A 25,145-nucleotide genomic window follows, 5' to 3' on the forward strand; every position below is an offset into this window, starting at 1 on the left:
ACCCGACTATAACGTGGGAGCTTTTTTAAAGCCAAAGCACAGAAAGTTAAAGTTGGATCTCTGCTCATTCCTACCGGACCCGAGCAGATGGACGCGCCACGGACCAGCCGGGGCAGCCCGAGGTGCCCCCGTGCGGCGCTGGAGCGCAGCGGGGATCCTCCGGGTTGCTCCTCCGGACTCGCGCGGCCCCGCCACCAGCCTTTCGGGTCCGGGGTAGCCCCTGGGGCACCGTCACCTGCTTGGGAACTTCGAAACGGGCCACAGTGCTAACTGGGCGGGGAGAAAATGGCCTTTTTGCTTCGCCCGAGGTGTGCAAGGGGATTTCAAAACGGGGGCACGGGAGTTCGGGGCCACACCCAGCCCAGAGACATGGAGGCGGGGCCGCGCGCTCCCACCCGCCGCGCCTCCTTCCCCAGCGCACCCTGCAGCGCGGGCGGGCGGGCTGCCGAGTCAGCGCCCTCCCTCCACGCTCCTCCCCCGGGACTCCCGGCCCCGCCAGCCCAGGCTCCACGGTCCATCCCCACCCCCACCGCGCGGGCGGCCGCCACCCGGGCCCTGCCGCGCCCTTACGCACCGGACAGCTGTGGCCCCTTCTCCTTTCTCTGAACCCAGGCACTGTCTACTACCCTCCAACACCCCCGCTCTTCCTTTCTTCAACAGACACCGGAGGCCTCCTCCCCTTTCAGTGGGTAGAAAGGTAGGGGGTGGGGGCTAGGGGATGGAGGGTGGGGAGGTTGGACAGGCAGAGCCTCAGGGGAAACCAGAGGGAAGAGGTCACTCCCCAGCTCCGTATTCCATCATCGTGATGGCCTGACCACCCACCCACCACAGCCACTAGGAGGGCAGGAAAGGTAACCAGGCTGAGGCAAGACTATCCCTTCCTCTCCCACGTTTGCAGGGAGATAATGTAAGTGAAAGCGCTCGGCAAACCAGCAGCCATCTGTGCAGCACTAAGGAGGCTTGCTCCATCAGTAGCTGGGAAACTCACAGAATCTGGCAGGGGAAGGCCTAATACAATGGACCTGGGTGCTGGGAAGTATACAAGGTCATGGCTGTAACGTGACCATAATAAACTCTTTCTAGAACAAGGAGAGAGTGAGAGATGCACAGTGTAATTTAGTTAAAAGTCTGAAGACTGCTCTGAGCTCTGCTGGCCCAGGAGCCTGCCAGGGAAGGCGGCATTTCCTGGCCAGGTGTGGAAGCTGCAGGGAAATGGGGGGGGGGGGCTTCCATCCCAGCCCAGCACCACCCACCTCTCCTTCCTGGCCTTCTGGGTGTTTGGAGCTAAGTGCTCCTGCTTTGGGGAGCAACCAGGAAGCCTGGCACCCCTTCTTGTGGCCCTCAGACAATGACATCCAGGTAAATAAGTGATATTAAAATGTAGTAAAATAAATAGGGAGTGAGGAATTTTGAGTATTCATGACCTTTGTTTTAATACACTTTATTTAATTGTAAGTTAATATAACCATGCTTAACAATGGCTGTGTTTAACAACTGATTCTAAAATTCCTGAAGATTTTACTATCAGTTCTCACAAACTGGTTGTAAGCTGACTTCAGTATTCCACTGCATCTCAGGTCGGAGGAGAGACCCAGAGAAGCTCTTTGAAAATGCCCATTGGGCCTCCTGGGAGAAGCTGGTGCTTAGATCCAGTCCCCATCCTCCCATGATCACAGCAGGACGCCTTGCTCTCCAGTCCTTAAACAGAGGAATCCAAGGAGGGGGATGCTCCAGTAGCTTTTCCCTGGGAGTTTAAGGTGGAGCGGGTCTGCTGGATATCAGTCTGCCCTTCATCCTGGAGACCCTGGCATTCCAGGGGCCACTGACCCTTCTTGTTATCTGGTCTCTGTGCCCATTCCAGTTTGGCATCCATTCTGGCATCTGTCTGCCCTTTCCCCAGCCTCACATACTTGTGTCTCCCACTTATCACCCACCCTGGGATCTTGGACAGATTTCAGTTTTCTGGTTTGCCTTTCAGGATTGCGTAGAGCTTAGCTCGCTAACACAGGACGGCCAGCTCCTTCTACCTCTAACAGCTCCACGTAACCCCGTCCACTGGCGCTGGCCTGCCCCAATGTCACACGGTCAGTATGACTACTTAGTCACAGCCCAAGGCTGCAGGGAAGGTGGTGGAAGTGGCTCTCAGACCCCTCACTCCTCCTCCACCATTAAGCACTGCAAACCTCTGATAAGGACAGTAGGGGATCTTTTCTCCCTCCAGTGCAGCATCTGCGGGCAAAAGAAGAGACTCTCTGGCTAGAACTAAAACTAAGTTTCATAGCTTATAGATGAGGGAGAAAGGATTCTGAAGGGAAAATGACCAACTGATCCAAGTCATCCTGGGAAATGGCCTGAGCCCAGTAAGGAGAGCCCTGTTAGGGGAGCTAATGAAGACTGCAATCTGGCTTGGGGACAATTTGCATCCAAGGTTTCAGAGTCTCGCCCTCCCCCACTTTGCTGTCCCCGCTTGCCCAGCCCCACTCACCAATTTCCTCGTACCGCATAACTGTGCCCAGATTGGCGTTCTCATCTGGGGGGGCAAGAGGGAACACAGAGGCATTAGGGACCCGGCTTCCTGGGTGTTGTGTGGTACCCAACATGTGGTCTGCCCCAGGGCCTTCTCCGCAGGAGCGCTTGGGACTGGGGAGAGCAGGGGACACCCTTGCTCACTGCACAGGGGGTATCTGAGAAGAGTGAGCTGAGAGTGCAGTTCAGCATCAAACAGAGAGGGAGGGAGCCCACTCCTCACAGCCTAGGGCAGGAATGCACATTTCTGGGCCATTGAGCATTAGAGAGGCTCACTGGGGAACCAATGGCAGACCCACACAGGCTCATGCTGAATGCCTTCTATTTTTGTATCTTTTGGGAGGCTGTCCACAAGAGCAAGGTCTTAAGAACCCAGGGAGACTGCTTTCAGACTGGGGAGGAGGTGGCCTTATCTCCTTAGGAGTTGCTTGGTTTAACCAACAAGCAAAAGTGAGATGTTGATATTTTTACAATTTGGAGCAAGTGTCCCCAGGAAGATGTGAGAGACAGAGACTTTGGTATGTGTCCTCACATGTGCAATGCTTGAATGGAGTGCACGAATGCGCGAGTGTGCACACCCACAAAACCAGACGGGTTGTCTTGGTTCCTTGACTCCTTCTCCTCAATCGTTTCTTTCTTAATTCCTTTTTAAGATACCTGAAGTTGGAAATCTCAGAAATGGCATGGAAAAAAAAAAAAAAAAAAAGCCCCAAAGAGCCAACAGAATGAGGTCTAGGACTTCAGCTCTTCTGTGGAATTGAATTTGGGGTTTTCAGGAGAGCCTCGGGGACTCTGATATTCTTCCTTTGCTGAGTCCTTGGGGGAGGAGCCAAGCAGAGGCAACTCAAGAAAGAGCAGGTGCTGTCTTAGCCACTGCAGGGGGGCAGACTTGCCAGAGCCCCAGCTCTGGGCCCCATGAACCCCTTAGGCGTGTGGACACAATCTATGGGGATGGGGAATGAGCACAGCTGCAAGGAGCGGAGGAGGCCACAGGAGGCCTCCCCAGGTGCCCAGGCCAGGCTGATCTCACCCTCTGGGCCCCTAACGTAGCTGGGCATTGCAGGCCCCTTGGCATCCCTTCTCCTCTGGTCTCTCAATTATTGCTCTATAAATGGTCATCCCGCAGCAGGTGCTCAGCGCTGAATGCATGGAGTAGGGGAAGAGGAGAGGCAGGCTTGGGAAAGGTTCTGACTCACTTACCCACGAAGGTGAAGCGCTCCACGGGCGGACGGACACAGCAGATCCGGCTGAGGCTTTCTCCCACCTTTCCCAAGATCTTGGCTATGGGAGAGAGCAAGACAGACAGGGGCAGAGGGAGAGAACCACTCGCAACTTACACCGGTGCCGGCACGGCATTTGGACTACTGGAAACGGTGGGGACGCACTGGAGGGGGGCAGAGGTTGGGTAGTGGCAGGCGGAAGGGGGGGTAGAGAGAAAGAACAGAAATATGACAGCAAAAGTTCCTTCTCCTCATGCACAGTCCAAGGCGCAACCATCTTGAGCCACAGAAATCTCTTTTCTGCTCGTATTTATTACATTGCAAAAAAAACATCAGAAAATGTAGAAGACCCGAAAAGCCCACATAATCCCACCCCTAGAGTTATCACTGCCAGCACACGGGTATGTCACTGCCTTGCTTCCGCTTTTTAAATGTGTATTATGTAGGTATGTCCATATAACACAGGTTGGAGCATATTCTGTATCTAAAGGGCATATAGGATATGTTTGGTTTTTTTTCATTTTTTGTGTCATGAGCATTGCTCTTTACTGGGTTTGTCTGGGCTCAGCCACTGCCACTACTGGACAGTAATTCTCAGATCCCAGGACACTCAGCCTGTGACAAAGTACATGCTTGGAAAAATTTCTGCTGGGCTAAGGTACTCCCTCCTATTCAGATGGACTTTAGAATAATCAGACGTGGTGTTTTGGCTGAAGGAGATCTGGTGCTCCATTATCTCTCTGGGCTCCAATACAGAATTTTTTTTCTGAGCCTCCACATGTAGCTGTTATGCAAACTGTGAAATTCTGGAACTTCTTTGTGAATTACCCTGCTTGTAATAAGCCAGTGCTCTAACAGCTTCTGATTTCTAGGCTTGAAAAGTACTGTTCCTTCTGTCAGGATCTGTCTCTTAGAATGGCCTGGAAGGAGATATTAGAAAGAACACAAATCTTGGAGTCAACAGTCCTGAATATGAATTCTGGCTCTTCTACCTTTGAGCTGTGTGACTTGGGCAAATCACTTACTGTCTCTGAATCTCAGTTTTCTATCTGTAAATGGGAACATGATATCGATATCACAGAATTATCACATTAAGTGAGAACCCAAGTAAGACGCTGAGCACCGTGTGGGCAAACAGCAGTAGGTATTGGATAAATGTTGGTGCCCCCCACTCTCTGTTACTGGGGAGGAGACTAAGTGTTGGGGGCTCAGGAATTAACTGCCTGGCTTTGACTCCTGTTCCTACTACTTCATTGCTACATGACCTCGGGCAAGCTCTTCAACCTCCCTGGAAGAGGCAGAGGAAAATGCTCCATTTTATATCTTTATTCCTAGTTTATCCAATTATATTATTATTTATTTATTTATTTTTTACATAGGCAGGCACCAGAAATCGAACCCGGGTCTCCAGCATGGCAAGCGAGAACTCTGCCTGGTGAGCCACCTATATTATTCTTAAATGCAAAAGAATGTAGAACCCCACCTCTGTATCTTTCTCTCCTCTCTCTCATTGTGTCTATTCCTCTGATGCTCCGTATCAAGGTTTCTAAAGTGTGGTCGCCAGACCAGCAGCATCACCTAGGAACTTGTTACAAATGCAAATTCCCTACCCGCTCCCAGACCCCCTGCATCAGATTCTGGGGTAGGAGCCGCAAGCTGTGGAGTCTCAAGCTCTCCAGGTGATTCAAAGTCACACGGAAGCTTGAGAACCACTGCCCTGTACCTGTACCGCTGTGGCCCTACCTGCAGTGGGCTTGGTGGGCACGTTGCTGTTCTGGTAAATGGGCTGGGGGTTCTCATGTTGGGGCTGTCCGATCACGGGTGTCATGGAAGGTGTGTTGACATTGGAGAGGATGCAGCCAGTCACCCGCTAGGGAAAGGGAAAAAGTTCAGAGTCAGTGTCATTAGCTAAGTGACAAACCCCCAAATGCTCATCTAAATGTTCATCATGGTAAGGTGCCTGGAGCTAAGGGAATGCACTAGGAGTGGGTTTAGACTCGGCTCCATTGGGTGGTCGGTAGGCTAGCGGGAAGCAGCTCAGCCACGTGTAACGTGGGCTGAATGTTACACAGATCTGGGTTCAGATTCTAGCTCTGCCTTCTTCTGGCCGTATGACCTCGGGCGGGTACCTAACCTCTCTGGGACCTCAGCTCCAAGAGTCTGACAACATGCCTGCTTTTCTGGGTTGTGGTGGATTATGCAAGTGAATGCGTGAAAAGCGCCTACTGGTGTAACTGGTGCATGCCACAGCCAACGCTTTAATCTTCTGGGTAATGCGAATACCTGCCTTGCCTGCCAGCTCCAGGGGGCTCAAATGAGATAACGTCTGCAAAGGGCTCCAGAGGCTGGGAAAAGGTCAAACAAACAAGGCCACTCTCCCCACCTGTGGCCTCTCAAATTCAGAGTTGCCAATAACAAGCAAGGGAGCTGATGCCCTGCAGAGCAGAACATTTGTGTTGCATGAGGCAGGGCAGAGGGTGTTAAGCACCCTTGCACCTGCTCACCAGCTTGAATGCACATTCCAGAGTCAAACGGAAATTCTCTGTGTATTATCATCCTGTGTTCTCTGGCCTGTGTCTTCTCTCTAATGCTGCAGAAAACATGGAGCTCATAACACAGCATTCTTCGCAGCTGACCCAGAACTAACTCTCACTTGCCCTCCAGTGAGTGGGAGAGTAGCTATTGGGCTACAGTGAATCAGAGAATGAATCTTCTCTGTTAACCTTTAGAAGGGCCATTGCTCACTCAATTTCCTTTCCTTGAAAGCCAGAATCTCAGGAGTCATGGTACCTGCCACCCGCTCCCACCCACCACCCTTTCTGGATTACTCAGCGCTACTGTCAGAGGAACCCCAATCCCCAGGGTGACCCTCTGAAGGTGCGTCTTCCACAAACAGGCAGAACAGCACCTGGGACCCTCTGAGCCCTGAAAGAGCAGGCATTTGTCTTATGGGGTGTCCTGTCACTTATGAAATATTCCTGATGGAAGGAGATCACAGCAGCAGCCAGTCACAGATGGAAGCAAGGCGGGGCTGTGCACCACCAGATCTCTCAGCTTTGTAGGCATCTCTGCCCAGCTGCAGTTGGGGAAGTGGAAGGACAGTCTGCTTCCTTTTTATTCTTATTTTACCGCCAGAAAAGGAAACGTCATATTCTTATTTAATAACTGATCTGGCAGCTAAGGAATTTCTTCCAACTACCTTTCTTTTTTATTTTTAAAGGCTTATTAATCAAACCAATCAACATACAATATGAGCATTATTTTTTATCACATAGTTGTATATTCTCATCGTGTACATTTCTTAGAACACTTGCATCAATTCAGAAAAAGAAATAAAAAGAAAATAGAAAAAAATTCATACATACCATAACCCTTATCCCTCCCTTTCATTGATCACTAGCATTTCAATCTACTAAATTTATTTTAACATTTGTTCCCCCTCTTATGTATTTATTTTTAATCTGATGTTTTACTCATCTGTCCATAAGGTAGATAAAAGGAGCACCAGTCACAAGGTTTTCACAATCACACAGTCACGTTGTGAAAACTATATCATTATACAAGCATCTTCAAGAAACATGGCTAGTGGAATACAGCTCTACATTTTCAGGCACTTCCCTCCAGCCTCTCTGTTATACCTTAACTAAAAAGGTGATATCTATTTAATGTGTAAAAATAACCTCCAGGATAACCTCTCGACTCTGAAATCTCTCAGCCATTGACACTTTATTTTGTCTTATTTCTCTCTTCCCCCTTTCGGTTGAGAAGGTTTTCTCAATCCCTTGATGCTGAGTCCCAGCGCATTCTAGGATTTCTGTCCCATGATGCCAGGAAGGTCCACACCCCTGGGAGTCTTGTCCCACGTAGACAGGGGGAGGGCGGTGAGTTTGATCAGAGAGGCCACATCTGATCAACAAAAGAGGTTCTCTTGGGAGTGACTCTTAGACCTAATTTCAAGTAAGCTTAGCCTATCCTTTGTGGGGTTAAGTTTCATATGAACGAACCCCAAGATTGGAGGCTCAACCTACTGCTTTGGTTGTCCCCACTGCTTGTGAGAATATCAAGAATTCTCCACTTGGGGAAGTTGAATTTTCCCCCTTTGTCACCATTCCCTCAAGGGGACTTTGCAAATACTTTTTTATTCACTGTTCCAACTACCTTCCTTTTGCTACATCATTCATCCCATTCAACCTGTCATATCATACAGAAGTAAGTGGCTGGTCACGTGCCCCATTCAGGCTTCCTGAACCCTTTGTGTGTGCGCTCACATTCTCAGCCGCAATTCACCTCTCAAGATGCCTCTTGATCACTCAGGTAGGTCTACCCTCTACACCAGAACTATTAGCCTGTTGCTGGGAGTGGGGAGGCCAGGAGTTATTAGGAATCAGCTCCAAGCTCTTGCTCCAAGGTGGGAGCCCATCCATGACCTGCTTTTTCTGTTGCCTCTGCCCATCACTGCAACAACTGGGGCTCGTGCTCCCCTCTGGCCCCGACTAAGTAACAGAGGGAGGCTTCAGGAAGCCCAGGCCTTTAGATGGCTACACAAAAGCCAGGCTGAATGCTGCTACAGCCAAGGTTTGGTGTGCCCCGAGCGCCCCTTCTCCTCTCTTCCATTGCAGAGTCTGAGGCTTTCCCACCTGATAGCAGGTGTAGCAGCTCCTGGGGTTGAGCTGGGACCCCAATGCTTTTACTTCTTTTTGCCCCTCTGTTCCAATTCCTATCTTCCCCCACAGGCAGCTCTCATGATCCCTTTGTTTCTCATGTCCCTCCTGAACAAGAGGCTCTGCCCTATTTCTGCCCCATTAAATTAGAATCCCACCTGGGAACTGACTTGAGCATGAGGGCAAACCACAGGGTGGAGTCTCTGCACACTCCCCAAGCTGGGCATATGCTTTCCTCCCTGCCCCTAATCTCTATCTACAGAGCTACTCTTTTCACTAGTCCATTCCCACCCCATCCCCCAAGATAATTTTGCTCCTGGGAGGCTGTCAGGGAGTACTGCTTGGTAGGGGAAGGGTCCTGCCTGATAGCCTAGCTTTAAAATCAGGGAAGAAAGTTTGGTTAGTGGGCTTAAAGTGCCCGTGCTTGCCAAGTGGCCTGAGCTTGAGCAAAGGGACAGTGAGTATGTGTGTGTGTGTGTGTGTGCTCATATGCACAGGTGACCGAACAGCCCAGAGACCCGGGGGAGGCTGTCACATGGTGAAGACCTCTCTGCCCATATCCTCTGGATCTTCAGTCATAAGCCATGGCAAACTCCCATCATAACTCAGCTAGAGTGAAGGAAGAAGACTGGGTCATATACTGGAGCTGGCCCAGGATGTGAAATTGAAAGACTTGAGTTAACCAGCTAGATGAGTTTAGATAACTCACTTAACCTTTCTAAGTCTGTCTTCATTCTGAGAAACGGTGATAGCAGCCCTGTCCTGCATCCAAATGGAAAAAAAAAATAAAGCTATGCACAGTATAAGATCCTATGTGATAGTTGTCAATGCTGTTCACCAGTTTTGCCAGCTCTCCACTTTCTGGGCACATAGTGGGACTGTACTTTTCCATTCCCTTTGGAGTATGGCCACGTGACTTGCTTCGGCCAATGAAATATGAGCAGAAATGAGATGTATTGTTTGCAGGAAGAAGCCTTAAAAACCTAGTTCATGATTCCCCACAGTCTCTTTCTCCTGCCAAGATGGTCATGAGAAGCACATGTCATAAAGAATCTTGAGTGACTAGAAGGAGCACAAGCCCCCAGCTAGCCCAGCTGACATGTAGTATAAGTGATAAAAACACTTGTGTTAAGCCACTGTGATTTTAGCGTTGGTTGTTACTGCAGCATATCTTAGCCTATCCTGACTAATAGACCTTATACAGTAAGATGAGATTTCTATTATTTACTACCGTGGTTGAGCCCAGCACAGAAGAGCAGGTCAGTACCACCCCATGCCAAAGCCCTTTCTAGGGGAACCAGAAAAGACTCTGGATGTGTGTGAAAAATTCTGACACTGGAGGGAAGGGAGATCAGCTGTTTTCAGTTCCACAGGGAACGAGAAACAACAGCTGGCTGGTCCTCCTCACCTCTCCCGCTCTTGACCACCTCCCCCAGGATGGTGGAGCCCTAAAGCTCCACGTCTATTAAAATAAAGTTCAGCTGCCTGTCTGATGGTGCATGGGGTGGTCAGCGGGTGCTGTCGGCTCCCCAAGAAGAAGCTTCTGACAGACCCTCTAACCGCAAGAACACAGATGGAATGGGGGCTCACAGAGCCTCACAACAATTCCATTTTGGTTGTTATTTGGGGCTGGGACATGTTCTGCCTCAGGGTCAGCGTTGGTGAGAAGGACTTATTGGTTCTTGTTTTGGTCTGCCAGGCTTCTGCTATTGATGGCATAGCTTTTCATCCTGTCACTGTCGGAGACAATGGGTTGCCCTTGATCTAGGATGGGTGTTTTCTGCAGACTCTGGCTAGTGCTGCTGGTTTGTGTGGAGCTCATTCAAACTTGGGAACCAGCTCTTCAGTCTTTGCAGCTCAGCTGCAGCCCTGAGACTCCAACCAGAAATGCAGAAGCTGTGAAATGCTCACACATCTGTGCTCCCTGAGCATTTTCTGTGTCTTCAGATAATGGGCTCACATATCTGCTTCCTTGTACCCATTAATAAAACAGAGATCAGAGTACCATCTGCCAGTAGCACTCTGGTGAGGAGGAATGAGTGGGAATTATGCCACAATGACTGACAGGTGTGAAGTGGCCCAGAAATGCATCATTAGGCTGGAGTAAGGGGACCAGTCAGTCTCACAATAGGTAAAGCAGGATGGCCTGGCTGCTTGTTCCTTCCCCAATTACTCTTCTCTTGCCTTTGTTGCCCAATCTCTTCCTCTCCTCCTTTTCTAGAGTCCTAAAACTGTAGGCTCCCTCCTCTCAGTCTTGAACTTGCTGCCAGAAGATGAAATTGCCCCAAGTCTTATCCAGCAGTCATATCCTCCCAACTGGGGGGCCAAGTTAGGAGATGGAAAGCACTCGAGGCTGCTCCTGGTTACCTGGTGCCATTCACAGCTCCCCCATAACTGGCTGAGAAATAGGAGACTGAAATCAGGTCAGTAGGCCAAAAGCATCCTTTGCATGACTGGTCTGGTTTCTGCAGGCCCAGTGCCTGCCCCACCCTTCAGCTGCAGCCCAGCTCACCTTCATGAGGTCCCGGTGATGTTCCAACACACTGCAGGTCGTCTGCCAGGTGTCCTGATAGCACTCCCAGGGGTCCACCCTAACAGAATTGGAAAGAAGTTTCCCTTGGTTTCCATTCTCACTCAGTCTCTCCTTTCTGGTCCCTTCCAAAGACCATGGCTTGGGGAGCTTAGCTCACCTGGTCATACTGTGTGCTTAGATCTAGAGACAGGCAAGCCAAAGGCTTGAGACACTTTTCTGGGCCTCCACCTCTGTACAATGGAAGGAGTACGGCATATGCTTGTGAGAATGGATACCGGTGCCAGTCTACCTGGGTTTAATCCTAACCTCAGCACTCTAGGTGTGTGACTCTAGAAAATTTATTGTCTCAGTTTCCCCTTATGGAAAAAGGGATTAACAACATGGGGTTATCAGAAGAGTTCAATGACTTTTATATGCAAAGTGCTTAGTACAGTGTCTTGCTCTTATTCTCATCTGCAAAAGGGGAATTCTCATCTGGACCTTGTAGGATTGCGACAGGATTACATGAGCCCAGCCCTCATCAAGTGGTGGCTAATGTTACCTTTCTCAGGTTGCCAGTATTGGGGAACCTCCCTGTCCTGTGGGGTGCTTTATGGGATGCTCAGCAGGGTGGAGCACGACAGTCAGACTGACAGCCACAGACGGCCCAGCCTCCTGCACGCCAGGATGTGAAGTGAGCAGGGATCCAGCCCCAGACTGATGCAGCCCTTGGGTTTAATTGCCAACTTAATGAGCTGCTAAATTGGGATATTTCTCAAACATTTTCCTAGCAGTTGAGCATTCCCTGCCCACCCCCATGCACACCCGCCCAAGGTCCTAGAGCTGAGATCTTACTAACCAAAAAGCCTTAGAGAATCAGCTTACCCTGAGCCTGGCTGCCCCAGACACCCCCTGTCCCCAGCCCGGGCTACACCACGTGTGCCTGCAGATGGGCAGCCACCTCACTTGGTAAAAGAGGCTCCCCCAAAGCCATGTGCAGGGCCCTGCTGCAGCCAGCGCCTGTCTCTAGAGCTCCAAGCCTCCTTGGTGATCTCAATTCTTGGAATCCGGATTATTCCAAGTGCCTAGAGCTGTGCGGGGCAGGCAGAAGGCATACGTGCTGAATAGATGAGGGAATTAGTTCAGAATCTCCTCATCACAGCAAAATAGTAACAGCCTCCTGCCCAGTGCTCCCCAGCTGGACTCCTTTTTTCCCAGTAGGTCACAAGTTACAAGGTTAAGAGGCCTTGTTTCTAATCCCGACTTGACCACAGATACACTGTCCATTATTAAGTGTCTTAACTTCTCTGGGCCAGTTTCTCACCTGTGAAAAGGCAGATGTCTCTCTACTGAGCCTACATCTCGGTAGGATGAGACAGTGAATGAAAGGGCCTGTGCTTCTCACACAAGTCACTGCACACAAATGCCAAGGTTCACTGTTTAATTATTCTTGTCTGTTTCCTTCATTGCTCTCATTTCCTCCCATCCCGTCTCTTCTCAGCTAGCTCTCTTCATCCCTCATTCTGAGGTCAACTTCCCACCATTTACCCCCCTTTCATGGAAACCTCTGGGTGCTGCTTATTTTTCCATGGGGAGAAATTATAGCACAAATGGTGTGCCATTATTTTTTTTAAATATCATCTTCTCATGCACATTATAACTGCAGGAACTTGGGGGAGCATAATTAGCATAATTAGTGGAAGCTTGCTTTAATTACACTGCAAGCTCAGGGTCTGACATCTCAGCAAGAGAACTGTGCAAGGATCATCGGACGGGAAATGCCTTGAGGGCAGCAAAGGGCTGTGCTTGCTCAGCTTGCACTCTTGTCCCAGAGCTAGTTTTGGGCCCTTAGAAAGTTGTAGTTTAGGATTGGGAAGTCTCCAGGGAATATTCTCTGAAAGGTAGTGGCACTGAGTGGGACTAAGGTGGAAAGAGTTTCCAATTCTTTTGAAAGCACCAAGAATCGCCCCAGGATCCCAAAGTGCCAAAACAGATGAAATACTTAAAGCCCGTCTTTAGTTGAATGGGCACCACAGTTTGGTTAAAAAATAAAGTTGAAGATTAGGATACCCCTGAAAGTCTACCTTAATTGTTGCCTGTGCAAGGCTAAGAGCTCTTTCAAAATTTGCAGGGCCTAAGTTGCTCCTGGGCCCCGTCCTCTTTCCCCAGCCCATCACCAATGGGTCCAAGGACCACCCATCTCCTCCCCATTTACTCACTGCATCATCAGGCCAGCCTACCTGATCCAGTCGGAATTCTGGACTGCTAGCTGACACATGATGAGTCGATGCCGGCTGGACACGAGACCCTGGGAAATCAAAGAGCAATCATTAGGAAGCTCCCTTCTTCCCCATAGGACCTCTGAAATACCATTCCAAGGCAGCCTATTGGAAAAATGCAGCCACATTCTGGTAGTGAGAGGAAATGAGGAATGTGACCCCTTTACTTGTCCTTCTGCCACAAAGACAGACTGGAGCGGCAGAAGGGCCAGAAAAAGACTAAAGGGCGTGTGGAGTGTACTGCCCCAGTAAGATCATTCGATGAGCCTCGTGTTGTGAAGCAGAGATGAGACTAACTCAGCCATGAGCCTTAACTTAACCAAGTTGTCTCTGTGGGCAGAAGGGAGGGTGACTGGTAAGGCTCTTGCATTTTTGGGGGGCCATGTGCTAAGGAAGGAGGGGCAGAAAAACGAGTGTTAAATCTGATTGCAAGAGGCATAGACCTTTTTACCCTAAAATCCCCAGTAAAGACTTGCCCCCGTGCAGCATGACCCATAACCAGCAGCCAGTTTGGCACCCATGCCAATTCACAGCAGGGAGAGCCTGCTCCTCTTTCAATGAGCTCTGACCAGGCTGGGTGCTGTGGGCTGCAAGCGGGTGTTTTACTCGTGGGCAGGTGTTGATGCCAGTTCCTCCCAGCTGCTGCCCCAGCACCATTCACTCAAGTCAACTGTGGGTGGTCCGGAGATGGGAAGCGCGATGCCTGCTATCAGGCGTTTTGCATTGCTGGGAGTTAGCAGAGATGGCAGTGGGGCAATCTTATGCCAGAGGAGCTATCAGGTGAGCGAAGGGAGGTGAGGGGGGAGAGGGGCAGAGGAAGAAGCCCACCTGTTTTCCATAGGAGTCGTGGACAGGAGAGACAATGCCACCAATCACAATAAACCTTCCAGTTTTGTGCAGGTAATCCCTGGCTCTTTCTAATTAAGAGAAGAAACCGCATATTTTAAGAGGCAAGGTGTGGATTAAAGGTGATAATTGAAATCAATGTTCAGCTCTACAAGGCTAAGGTTTATTTCCCATCTTTCTTGCCTTTGAAACAGAGAGTGCTAGTTTTCAAAGCATAATGCTGACCATTCAAAAGGTTATGGAACCGTATTTCAGCCCCCAAAGTAAAAGGATTTAGAGCTCAAGGTGATTAACCCAGTTTTAAAAGACCTATGTTGGAAAAGCCCCGGGTAGCTCAGAGGGGTTTAAGACAAGCACCTCGTTAAAAGCCATTAAAACTACTAGATTGGAATTTACCCCCATTATCACTTGCAGAAATTCCTACCCCGGGGTGGGGGTGGGGTATTTTTTTTTTTAAGCCTCCTTATAATATGAAAGGTGTTCTGATTGCCTCGTCTAATTATTCAGAAGAGAACAATCATCAAAAACAAATTTAAAGGTCCTGGTACATAATTAAGGAGACCAAACCATCACACCAGAAAAACACTATCATTACAGTTGGTTGAGGAAAGTTGAGCCAGAAAAAGCTCTTTTTCCTTTGTAAAGTATGTGATGTTTTTCCAAATTTATCGGATAAACCCAATTTCATTTTTGTGAGAAAGTTCAGCAATCTAGGAAGGGGCTGAAAAGTTCAAGTTCTACCTTACTTCCAAGAGGACTCATTGTACAATTCCCAATAGGGCCTGAGCTTGTATCAATGAGAAATCCAGTATGGATTTTACCGGTGAAGGAATTTATAAGTGAACGGAGGTCTAGGAAAGAAGGCTAGGGGTGTAGTTTACAGGCAAGTTTCCAGAATTACTTTGCCAGCTCTCTTAAATCTTAAAAATAATTCTTACCTCTTTCCTCATTTGCTTTTTAAAGGCGTGGTATTATTTCAGTTGTTTTCCAGCCTTATTTTGAGGCCAGGACAAGTTGAAGGCCTTCTTAAACCATCAGTAACAAACATGCATGATATTTGAGTAAAATCCCCCAGCCCCTCTTCTTTTCACTTGGACCTTCACCTGGAGTCCTCCTCAGGATCATTTCCATCAGGCTCTTGGCTTTCACAGACCCTCTACTGCCATACGCCAGACCCCCGTTATGCACGCTGCCTTCCGAATAATGCAGGCATTATTATCCTTACTCTCCGCTTACCCAGCACTCCTTTCGAGGCCCAGCTCTTCCCTACAACCAGCATGCCTGCTGGGTCCAACACCCGCCTCCAGCTCGTGTGCATCCACCCAAGGGACCCGGAAATTGTTTCTGAAAGTTCATGCTCCCGCTCAACTTTTGTACTCCAGGTGCCTTAAAGACAGAGACTTTGCTGCAGATAAGAGGTCCCAGACTCACAACGAGCAGAAGTGTGCCAAAAACATACGTGTGAGAAGCAGGCTGGGTGTAAGATGATTGACACTCAGCTGCTTGGAGGTCAAACAACCTAGACCAGTCGCATAATTGGGCTTTTTGAACATCCTGTGGGCATAAGAAAACATTTCTGTAGTCCAACTGTCTTCTTAAGTACCTAGCATGGTAACTTGTTTATACACAAGTTATTTGCAGCGGATGCTCAGTAAACTACATAGAAGGCTCATGTGGTTGCCAGGCCCTATCCTTGCCCTCTAGGGTATATTTCTCCTGGGCCACCTTGGTCCCGAGAGCAGCTATCTCCATTCCTCAGATCCCAGAATTCCTCAGAATTTCCAGCAGAAATTCATAGTGCCAAGGAAACTTGTTGCCTTAAAAGATGAGTCACTCTTTTCTTCTGGCCAAGATGAGGAGTCCCTTCCCTTGACAATGCCCCTAAGTTTGCTGCCTTGCAAAAAGGCAATCTCTGAAAGGCTCTGAAGGAGAACTCTTGATCTGAAGTAGCTAAACCCAGAAGAGTCGTGACTGTGATCACCCCGTTCAGTTCAATCCAGTACATGTTTATTGAGCACAAAACACCATGATGGATGATAGAGGGATATGAAGGTAACAATGGCTTCATTTATTATTCTCCAGAGGTTGGTGATAGTGGGGCAAGAGAAGGTTTATACAGACAGGTCTAATGAGAGGCAAACTTGGATGAGTGTGTAGCCATGGCTTTCAGTGTTGTTTTTGTTTTTTTTATGACCCACTGTAAAAAAAATATTTCTTATCATGACACAATATACACATATATCATGTGTATATTGGTGATATATGGTGATATTTTCTAGTGTATTATATTCCAGCAATCATACATTTCAATAAAAAACTGGTAACAACCTATTAATGAGAGATAATCTATAGTTGGAACAATTCAGGGGTTCCAGCAAACACCCAGAGATTCTACAATGGAAAGCACGTGCCGGAACTGGTTTAGTCTCAACCACTGTGGTTAGGTTACAGGGAGTGTGCCGGTTTGAAATGATGTATGTACCATAGAAAAGTCATGTTTTAATCCTAATCCCATTTTGTAAAGGCAGCCATTTCTTCTAATCCCTATTCAGTATTGTATGCTTGAAACTTTAATTAGATCATCTCCCTGGAGATGTGACTCAATCAAGAATGGTTGTTAAACTGGATTAGGTGGAGACTTATCTTCACCCATTCCAGGTGGGTCTTGATTAGTTTACCGGAATCCTATAAAAGAGAAAACATTTTGAAGAAAGCAAGAGATTCTGAGAAAGCAGAACAACACAGCCATGAGAAGCAGAGAGTCCACTAGCCAGTGACCTTTGGAGATGAAGAGGGAAAATGCCTCCCGGGGAGCTTTGTGAAACAGGAAGCCAGGAGAGGAAGCTAGCAGATGACGCCGTGTTTGCCACATGCCCTTCCAGATGAGAGAGAAACCCTGAACTTCAGGGACTTTCTTGAATCAAGGTAGCTTTCCCTGGATGCCTTAGAGTGGACATTTCTATAGACTTGTTTTAATTGGAACATTTTCTCGACCTTAGAACTGTAAACTAGCAACTTATTAAATTCCCCTTTTAAAACACCATTCTGTTTCTGGTATATTGAGTTCCTGCAGCTAGCAAACTAGGACAGGGGGCATGGTAGGGGTGAGAGGAGGATAAGAGAGGGATACTATTGGAAACAAACTGCAGAGAGCCCTCAGAGTTAGGCCAAGGACTGTAACTTTTAGCCCAGCATTATCCTGTCGTCCACTTGCAGTGGAACCTAAAATGCAGATTCCTGGGTCCTAGTCCAGAGTTACTTAATCAGAACCCCCGGGGTTGGGATGCCAAAACCTGCATTTGTAAGAAGTTTCTCTAGGTGATTCTTCTGTCCCATAAAATGTGAGAACTACTGCTATAGACAATAGGAAACCAGTGAAAACTATTGAGCCGGGAAGTGACATACTATGAGCTAGAAAGGAAGAAAAAAATCAAAGAAGGGATAGCGAAGGTGGTGAAAAATACCCAGGAAGTAAGATCTTTCCTTAAAGGGAACACTCATTCTAGGCAGGAACTTTTTTTTAACATTAAATTTTTTTATTGGAGCTATTGCTTACCATTGAAAATGTATCTCTAGGTAGCAAAATAATCATAATACATAGCCTCCATGTGTGGCTGATTAGTTTTGTTGTAAGTTTTATTTGATTACAACACAAAAGTCTGCCCATGACTTAGGGTGTCATTGTATGGCTGCTTGCTTACAACCAACAAATAAAAGTAGAGGGACCATTAGGGCCCAGGAGCATCAGATAATGAGGGTGGTGCTTTCAGAATGTGTTAATAAACAGAGGCCATTTGGGTGGCCCCTTCCAGTGCACAAAGCCACTTTGCACGTGGTACTAATGGACCATCATAACAACTTGATGATTTCTTCTCCGTGGGGCAATGGTCAAATAGTTTGGGGGAGGTAGGAAATTTGGAGGCAGATGATGGGGGATAGAGGAAGGAGATAACCTGTGGAAACTTCCCAGAGGATATTCAAGGACCGCCAAAAGCATGACTTCCCCCTCCCTTCAGACGAGTTTTGTCCTGCTTTGCCTATGAAGCTTTACAGTTGGATGTATTATTGCCATGTCACCCAAGCATCAATTTTTTTGGACTGTCATATTTATGACTGGATGAATGGTACTAGGTTTTATACACTGGAACCCACCAGTTGCCACATTATCCTTTAACTTGAATGAAATATCAAGCAAGTGAAAAACTAGCACTCTACTAAACAAAAGTATTCAGGAACAGATAGAATTATTCTCTTTCTTTGTTCCCCAAAGAGACCCCAAATACCTGAAGTCTGTCTAGAGATACCTAACTCAGGAAGTGTGTGCTGCAGTGGAAACAACTGAACTTTGGGGTCAAAGACTTTCTCACTTCTAGATCTTGGGCAAAGTACTTAATTTCTTTAAGTCTTGGGTTCCATTTCTGAACAATGCTTTCTTTGCAAAGTTGTTATGAGCATCAAATCAAATTATGGATATAAAAGTGCATGGTATTCAGATGATTTCACAGGAAAATTCTACCAATGTTTAAAAACAATTAAAACCAAATTCTAAACACTTTTTTTCCAGGAAATGAAAGGAAGGGAACACTTCCCAAATAATTTTGATACCAAAATCAAAGAAAACATGAAAAAGAAAACTACAGACACTATTCCTCATGAATACATACACAAAATTTCCTAACAAAATGTGAGCAAATAGAAGTCAGAAGCATAAAAAAATAATTATATACCATGACCAAGTGGAATTTATTCCAGGAGTTTATGGCTCGTTCAATATTTGAAAATTAATCAAGGGAGTCCTCCATATTAACAGGCTAAAAGCGAAAAATCACATGATCATGTCAAGCGATGTGGGAAAAAAGCATTTGACAAAATTCAATGTTCATTCATAATATAAACTCTCAGAAAACCAGTAGGGGATTTCTTCAAATTGGTAAAGAAATCTACAAAAACCTATAGCTAACATTATACTTAATAGTGACTGAATGCTTACTCCCTAAGATTGGAAATAAAGTGAGGCTGTCCCCTTTCACCATTGGTATTACACAGAGTGCTGAAAGTTCTAGCAGCACAGTTAGGCAAGAGAAGGAAATAAAAGATATACAGATTAAACAGGAAAAAATAAAGCTATACTGATTGACAGATGTCATGATGGTCTACTTAGAAATTCCAAGAAATCTACAAGAAAACTTCTAGAATAAGTGAGTTCAGCAAGGTCATAAACTATAAGATCAGCATAAGAAATATGTATTTCTAGATGCTAACAACAAGCACATGGAAAACAAAATTAGAAAGACAATGCAACTCAGAATCACTTAAAAAAAAGCCAACAAAACATGTATAGTGCTTGTATGCTAAAACTATAGCTTTAATGCTGATTAAACAAATCTAAGAAGATCTAAATAGATAGAAAACACACTGTATATATGGATCAGAAAACTCAACACGATAAAAATGTCAATTCTTCTCAGATTGATATTTAGTGTATTTCTATCAAAATCGAACAAGACTTTAAAAAAAAATAGACAAAACAATTCTAAAATATATGTGAAAAGGAAAAGAACCAGAAAAGCTAACATATTTTTCTTTAAGAAAAGAGCAAAGTGGAAGAAATCAGTCTACTCTATTTCAAGCTACAATAAACAAGACTGTGCGGTATTGGTTCTCAGACAGAATAGACAGTCCAGAAATAGCCACACCTACGTAAGGCCAACTCAATTTTGACCAAGGCATAAAATCAATTCATTGGAGAAAGGACAGTCTTTTCAACGAATGTTGCTGGAGCAATTGGACATCCACAGGCAAAAAAAAAGATTAACCTCCACCTAAACCTCATACCTTATACAAAAATGAACTCGAAATGGACCATAGATTTAAATGTAAAACTATAAAACTTGAAGAAAAAAAATATAGGACATAATCTGGAGGGTCAAGGGCTTGGTGATGAATTTTTAGATCTGATAGCAAAACACAACTCATACAAGAAAAATTCAATAAATTGGACTTCAACAGAATTAAAAACGTTTGCTCTATAAAAAACTCTGTTAAGAGGAAGAAAGGACTGGTCATAGAGTGGGGGAAAATATTTGCAAACCATAACAATGGTTTATCCTGACAAAGGACACGTATCTAGAATCTAGAAAGAATTCTCAAAACTCAAGTAAAATCTCACAGTCCCATTAGAAAATGGGCAAAAGACATGAAGAGACATTTCACCAAAGAGGATATTCTGATGGCAAATACACACCTGGAAAAACATTCAATGTCACTAACCATTAGGTAAATGCAAAGTAAGACCACTAAGAGATATCATCACACACCTATTAGAAAAGCTAAAATAATAATAATAATAATAGCAGTGACAATACCAAATGCTGGCAAGGATGCAGAGGAATTGAATCTCTCATATATTGCTAGCAGAAATGTGAAATGGTACAGCTACTGCAAAACATTTTAGCAGTTTGTTAAAAAACAAAACAACAATAACAAAAACCTAAGCATACACTTTCTACATGACCCAGAAATTGCATTTATCCCAGAAACATAAAAACTTATGTCTATACAAAACCCCTACATGATTGTTCATAACAGCTTTATTTGTAATAATCCCAAAATAGAAGCAATCAAAATGTTTCTCAATCAGTGAATGGCTAAACAAACTGTGACACATCCATACCGTGGAATAAAAGGAATGAACTACTGACACAGTCCACAACTTGGATGGAGCTAAAGGTCAATCTCAAAAGATTGCAGACTTTTCCATTTACATTCTCCCAAATTATGCAGATAGGTGGTTGCCAGGGGCTAGGGAGGGAGTCGGATATGGCTATAAAGGGAGAGCTTTATGTGATGGTGGACTAGTTCTGTATCTTGATTGTGTTGATGGTTACAGGAATCTAACATGATAAAATGACTTAGAACCATGTACTTTATCTCGATGTCACCATTTTAGTGTTATACCATATACCATAAAGATATAACCATTGGGGGAAACTGGGTGAAGAGTACCTGGGATGCCTCTGTACTACCTTTGCAACTTTCTATGAATCTGTAACTACTTCATGATAAAGCTTTTTAAAGTTGCACAGTAAACAAAGAAACACCATGTAATTTTAAGGTTGTGTACAAATGTAGGCAACCGGCGAGGAAACTGGTAAGGTTGGGTACTTCTAGAACTTGATCTCTGCGCATCCCTTTCCATGTTTGCTGCTGTCTGGATTCAGCAGAGGGTTGTTGTCTGACACGTTGCTTCTTAAACTTTGGTGTGCTTGTGAATCCCCTGGGGCATCTTGTTAGAATGCAGATTCTGATTCTGTAGGTTTGGGTGCCGCCTGAGAGCAGGGCTGGGATAAGGATGAGATGAGTGGGGTAAGATTGTGCAAACTCAGTGGCAGAGCCTGTCCTTATTTGAAATGTTGACATTTTGTTCATCGTAGATTTTTTGCACTAATTTTGATTTTTAAAAATATTCATCTTGATTACTGAGGTTTTTATGGCATCCTCTTAAATTTTGCATTGAAGGGGACATCTCAGGTGCCTCACCCTAGCTCTGAGCCTGAATTTCAGCATTTCTAACAAGCTCCCAGATGAGACGGAAGCTGCTGGAGCACAGCCAGCATTTTGAATACCAAGCGACCAAAGGCAGGTAGAACAGCCCCTGAAATGGTAGAGTCCCCACAAAAGCAGCTCTCCTCCCTCCCGTACCCCACCACCTCCTCCACAAGGCCTGATAAGGGCGTTTCTGGACACTGCAGCATGAGCCCTAGAATTTGATTTCATGCCGGGCTTCCCAAGATGTGGTCTATTTTTGTCCACCAGCTCTGCCCCAGGGAAGGAGCCAAATTACTCTCACATTTTTACATTCAGGTCTGACCATTTGCTCCTGCCCTTTTTGCTCCTGTTCTCACCGAGAAGGGGCCAGAGGCCGGCAGCAGCCTTGTTGTGTTCTGCCCTTGCTAACCTGAGGGTTTGCTCTGCCTTCTGGTCTCATTCCGCTTGCTTGGAACCAGGAAAATCTCCCTTTCCAATAGCCTGTGCTGGACCAACCAGCCAAGGAGAGACAAAACGTGAATGATTGGCCCATTAATAAAAATTTAAGTAACAGACATGTCCTGTCTGCCTCCTGGCTCCACAGTGAACCCGGATGACATGTGCAATCTCCTCTCCCCTTCCAGGGAGAAAATGGAGGAAACACTGTGGTCAGAGCATCGATGCTAACTCAATTTTTCCTTTTCAGTTGCAATTAGAAATGACCCCCTTCTGAGTTCTATTCACAGCTGGAGCTGCCTGTATTTTCTTTGTTTGTGAATTTCTCAATAGCTGTCTGGATTGGGAAACATTCTAAATAACAGAAAGATCAAGCACTGGATAATAAAGGAAGAAACCAAGCTGTGAGTCCCTCTAGGCAGGGTCTTCCAGCTTGGGGGTAAAAAATAATAACAATACTTTTTAAGGAGCCATCCCATGGCTTCCCAGTCTGAACCTATGGCATTCCCTAATAAAAATTTGATAAGAACTTCTTCTGCTCAAGACCCTGTGTGCCATGTGCTGTAGGGGACAAAGAGAAGTCAAAGATACAATATTCATTTTCAAGTCGAGGAAGTTTTCAGTGAGGGGGACACGACATACACTCTGCTTAGATACTACATTCTAAAATGAACAGCAGGGACATTGATGCTATGGGATTTCAGGGGAGGGAGCGATCCCAGTGGGATGACGTAGCCTGGAAGCAGTTCTAGAATAGTTAGGACTTGAGTTGGGTTCTGACAGCAGAGAAGAGGAAGGAAGGCATTTATTCCAGGGGGACAAAGTGATGTGAGCAGATGAATCAAGTGGGGCATGGAGTCATCCGTTCCTACTGAAGGCTCCATTTCTTGGCTTCTTTTGTTTGAAAAGCAGTGATATCATTTTCCTCTGTCATCCCCAGGGGTGTCACCAAGGGTGTCTCACTCAACCTGGAATAACTGTTTAGCTCTTCATCTAGTCCCAGGTCCTTCAGTCTCGATCTGGGTAGTTAGGGGAAGCAGGTAGCTGGGGCAATTGCATCTTCCTGGGTGGGTGAAATAGATGATCTGCCAGGCCTTCCCTCTCCAAGTTGCCCAGCCTGAACCTTAAGACAGTTTTCAGGTGAGAGCTTTCCTTGAGTATTGCCCCAGAGTTTGATCTAAAGGTGGGACCAGGGGAGCCCACCATGTCATGGCTTGGACCCTATGGGCTGAGTTGACTGAGGCCCCTAATAAGTGTGGGCTGTGAGGATTTATTCTCCACAGGCAGCAATCAGCTTTGCTCTTCCTGGAGCCAGCCAGCCCCACCCCGGGCTGGTGATCGACCTCAGCGGAACTGGGGGAGAGACTGTGGCAACACCAGCCTGGTGCCTTGTCCCCTCATTCCCACCCTTTACCTCTAACAATAGGAGAAACAGTGAAATATGAAGCCCTTTGTGAGCATGTGACCACAAATTGCTTCTTCTCAGTGAAGGATGTGCTCTCAGTCCTATTTCTCTGACTCATATGATTGGAAGCTACATTTCCCAAGGGAGGATGGGATGCCCGGATCTGGTCACGCTTTTCTCCCCAGATTCTCTGGCCGGTCGCTGACCAGCAGAAGGGCTGTGCTGGGCTTGGGGACACGTGGGGGCCAGGTTAAGGTGCTCAGATAGATTCATGCACGGAGCAGCCCTGCAAACCTTAAGAAACCACATTGGAGACACAGAATCCCATTCCCTTGACCATCTGTCCCTCCCATCAGCTGCATCCCCCACCCCCCATGGCTGTACTGCCGTGAGCTGCCTGAATTCACCAGAGAAAGTAACAAATGGTTCCCAGAATTTCTCGCATTCTTGGATTCCTCTAGTTCCTGGCTTTTTGTCCATTTGTCTGGGTTCTGTAGCCACTGCTTGCAGCCCTGGACTGACTGTCAGGGAGTAATGCAGAGAGGCACTGAGGCTCCCTCAATTACTGCTGACTTAATTGGCTACGATACCTCTCCTCTCGGTTGAGAGAATTTGAGTCCCTTTGTCTTCACAGCTGACAAATGATTTATGACCTTCACTTCCATGACTGTCACTTCTCCTACCGAGGGGAGCCCTCGTTGCCCCCCCTCCCACCCATCCCCAGTGGCCCCAGCTGGTACATGACACCCTACGGGACTGGCCTCCATTCAAATCCTTTCCACTTGAAAAACACCTCAATCCCCAGCCCCAGCCCTCTCTGAACCAGGCTCCCAGCTTCTTGGAATTCACCCAGTGTTGAAAAAGATTTTTCATACATTTATTTCTTCAGATGCCGAAAGCTAAATATATATGTAAAAACACGACATGAACCAGTTTCCCCTCACGTGAGATTCAAACACATGAGAGAACTATTTTAGAAACTCACCGAGTGTGATGCTAAATATAGCTGAGTGGGCAGGTGGACTGGGGCAGGGGTAGAGAGGAGGGTGAAGGAGAAGGAATACAGACAGGAGGACACTGATTTGGAAACTCCACCAGGACGTCACGGGAGGTGACGATTGTGGGTCACTCACGTGGATCGGGCTCTATCTTCGCAAGTCTGTGGTTTCACACTTTAGCAGCCTTTTTGACTGCAAGTTCACCATGCAGGCTTCTTACCTGGGGATGATTCAGACTTTGAAGGATAGTTTGTCCAGGAAATAGCTTTGCTTTTAACAGGTAGGGGAGTATTAGGCATAGATGCTTCCTGTTTGTGAAAATATGATCATGCTGAGACTGCAGGGCTGGGACTCCTTAAAGGATGGTTTTCTCCTAAAAACATGATTAGGAAAACCTCTCCATTCCCCCAAGAGTCCCCATGCTAGGGTGACCAACTATCCAGGCTTGCCCAGGGCTTCCCTGGTTTTAGCACTGAAAGTACCTTGTCCCCAGAGATCGCTTGGTCCTGGGCAAACAGATGGCTGGTCTGGTAGGTTGAATAATGGCCCTGCAAAGAGGGCCACATCCTAATCCCTGGGACCTGGGACTGTTTTACCTCATATGGCAAGAGGGGTTTTGTATATGAGATAAGTTAAGGGCCTTAAAATGGGGGAGATTATCCTGGATTACCTGGGTGGATCCAATGTAATCACAGGGGGGAGGCAGGGAGGTCAG

At 46.6% G+C, this 25,145-nt stretch overlaps 1 protein-coding gene across 3 annotated transcripts in view; it reads right to left on the bottom strand.

The window, feature by feature from the left end:
• The window catches only part of NMNAT2 (nicotinamide nucleotide adenylyltransferase 2), a 169,722-nt gene that overhangs the window by 23,544 nt on the left and 121,033 nt on the right, over window positions 1–25,145 (bottom strand). For all 3 annotated transcript variants that reach the window (XR_013174154.1, XM_077157203.1, XM_077157202.1), the window contains exons 3-8: window positions 14,027–14,115; window positions 13,160–13,227; window positions 10,920–10,998; window positions 5,490–5,616; window positions 3,727–3,807; window positions 2,486–2,530 (exon numbers count right to left, since the gene is read on the bottom strand). Coding sequence is in view for 2 of the 3 variants with exons in the window: in XM_077157203.1 (XP_077013318.1) it covers window positions 2,486–2,530; window positions 3,727–3,807; window positions 5,490–5,616; window positions 10,920–10,998; window positions 13,160–13,227; window positions 14,027–14,115 (489 nt within the window). In the remaining variant the exon portion in view is untranslated. The remainder of the gene's footprint in view (window positions 1–2,485; window positions 2,531–3,726; window positions 3,808–5,489; window positions 5,617–10,919; window positions 10,999–13,159; window positions 13,228–14,026; window positions 14,116–25,145) is intronic.

Source organism: Tamandua tetradactyla, chromosome 4, assembly GCF_023851605.1.
Source record: "Tamandua tetradactyla isolate mTamTet1 chromosome 4, mTamTet1.pri, whole genome shotgun sequence".
NCBI classification, from domain to species: domain Eukaryota; kingdom Metazoa; phylum Chordata; class Mammalia; order Pilosa; family Myrmecophagidae; genus Tamandua; species Tamandua tetradactyla.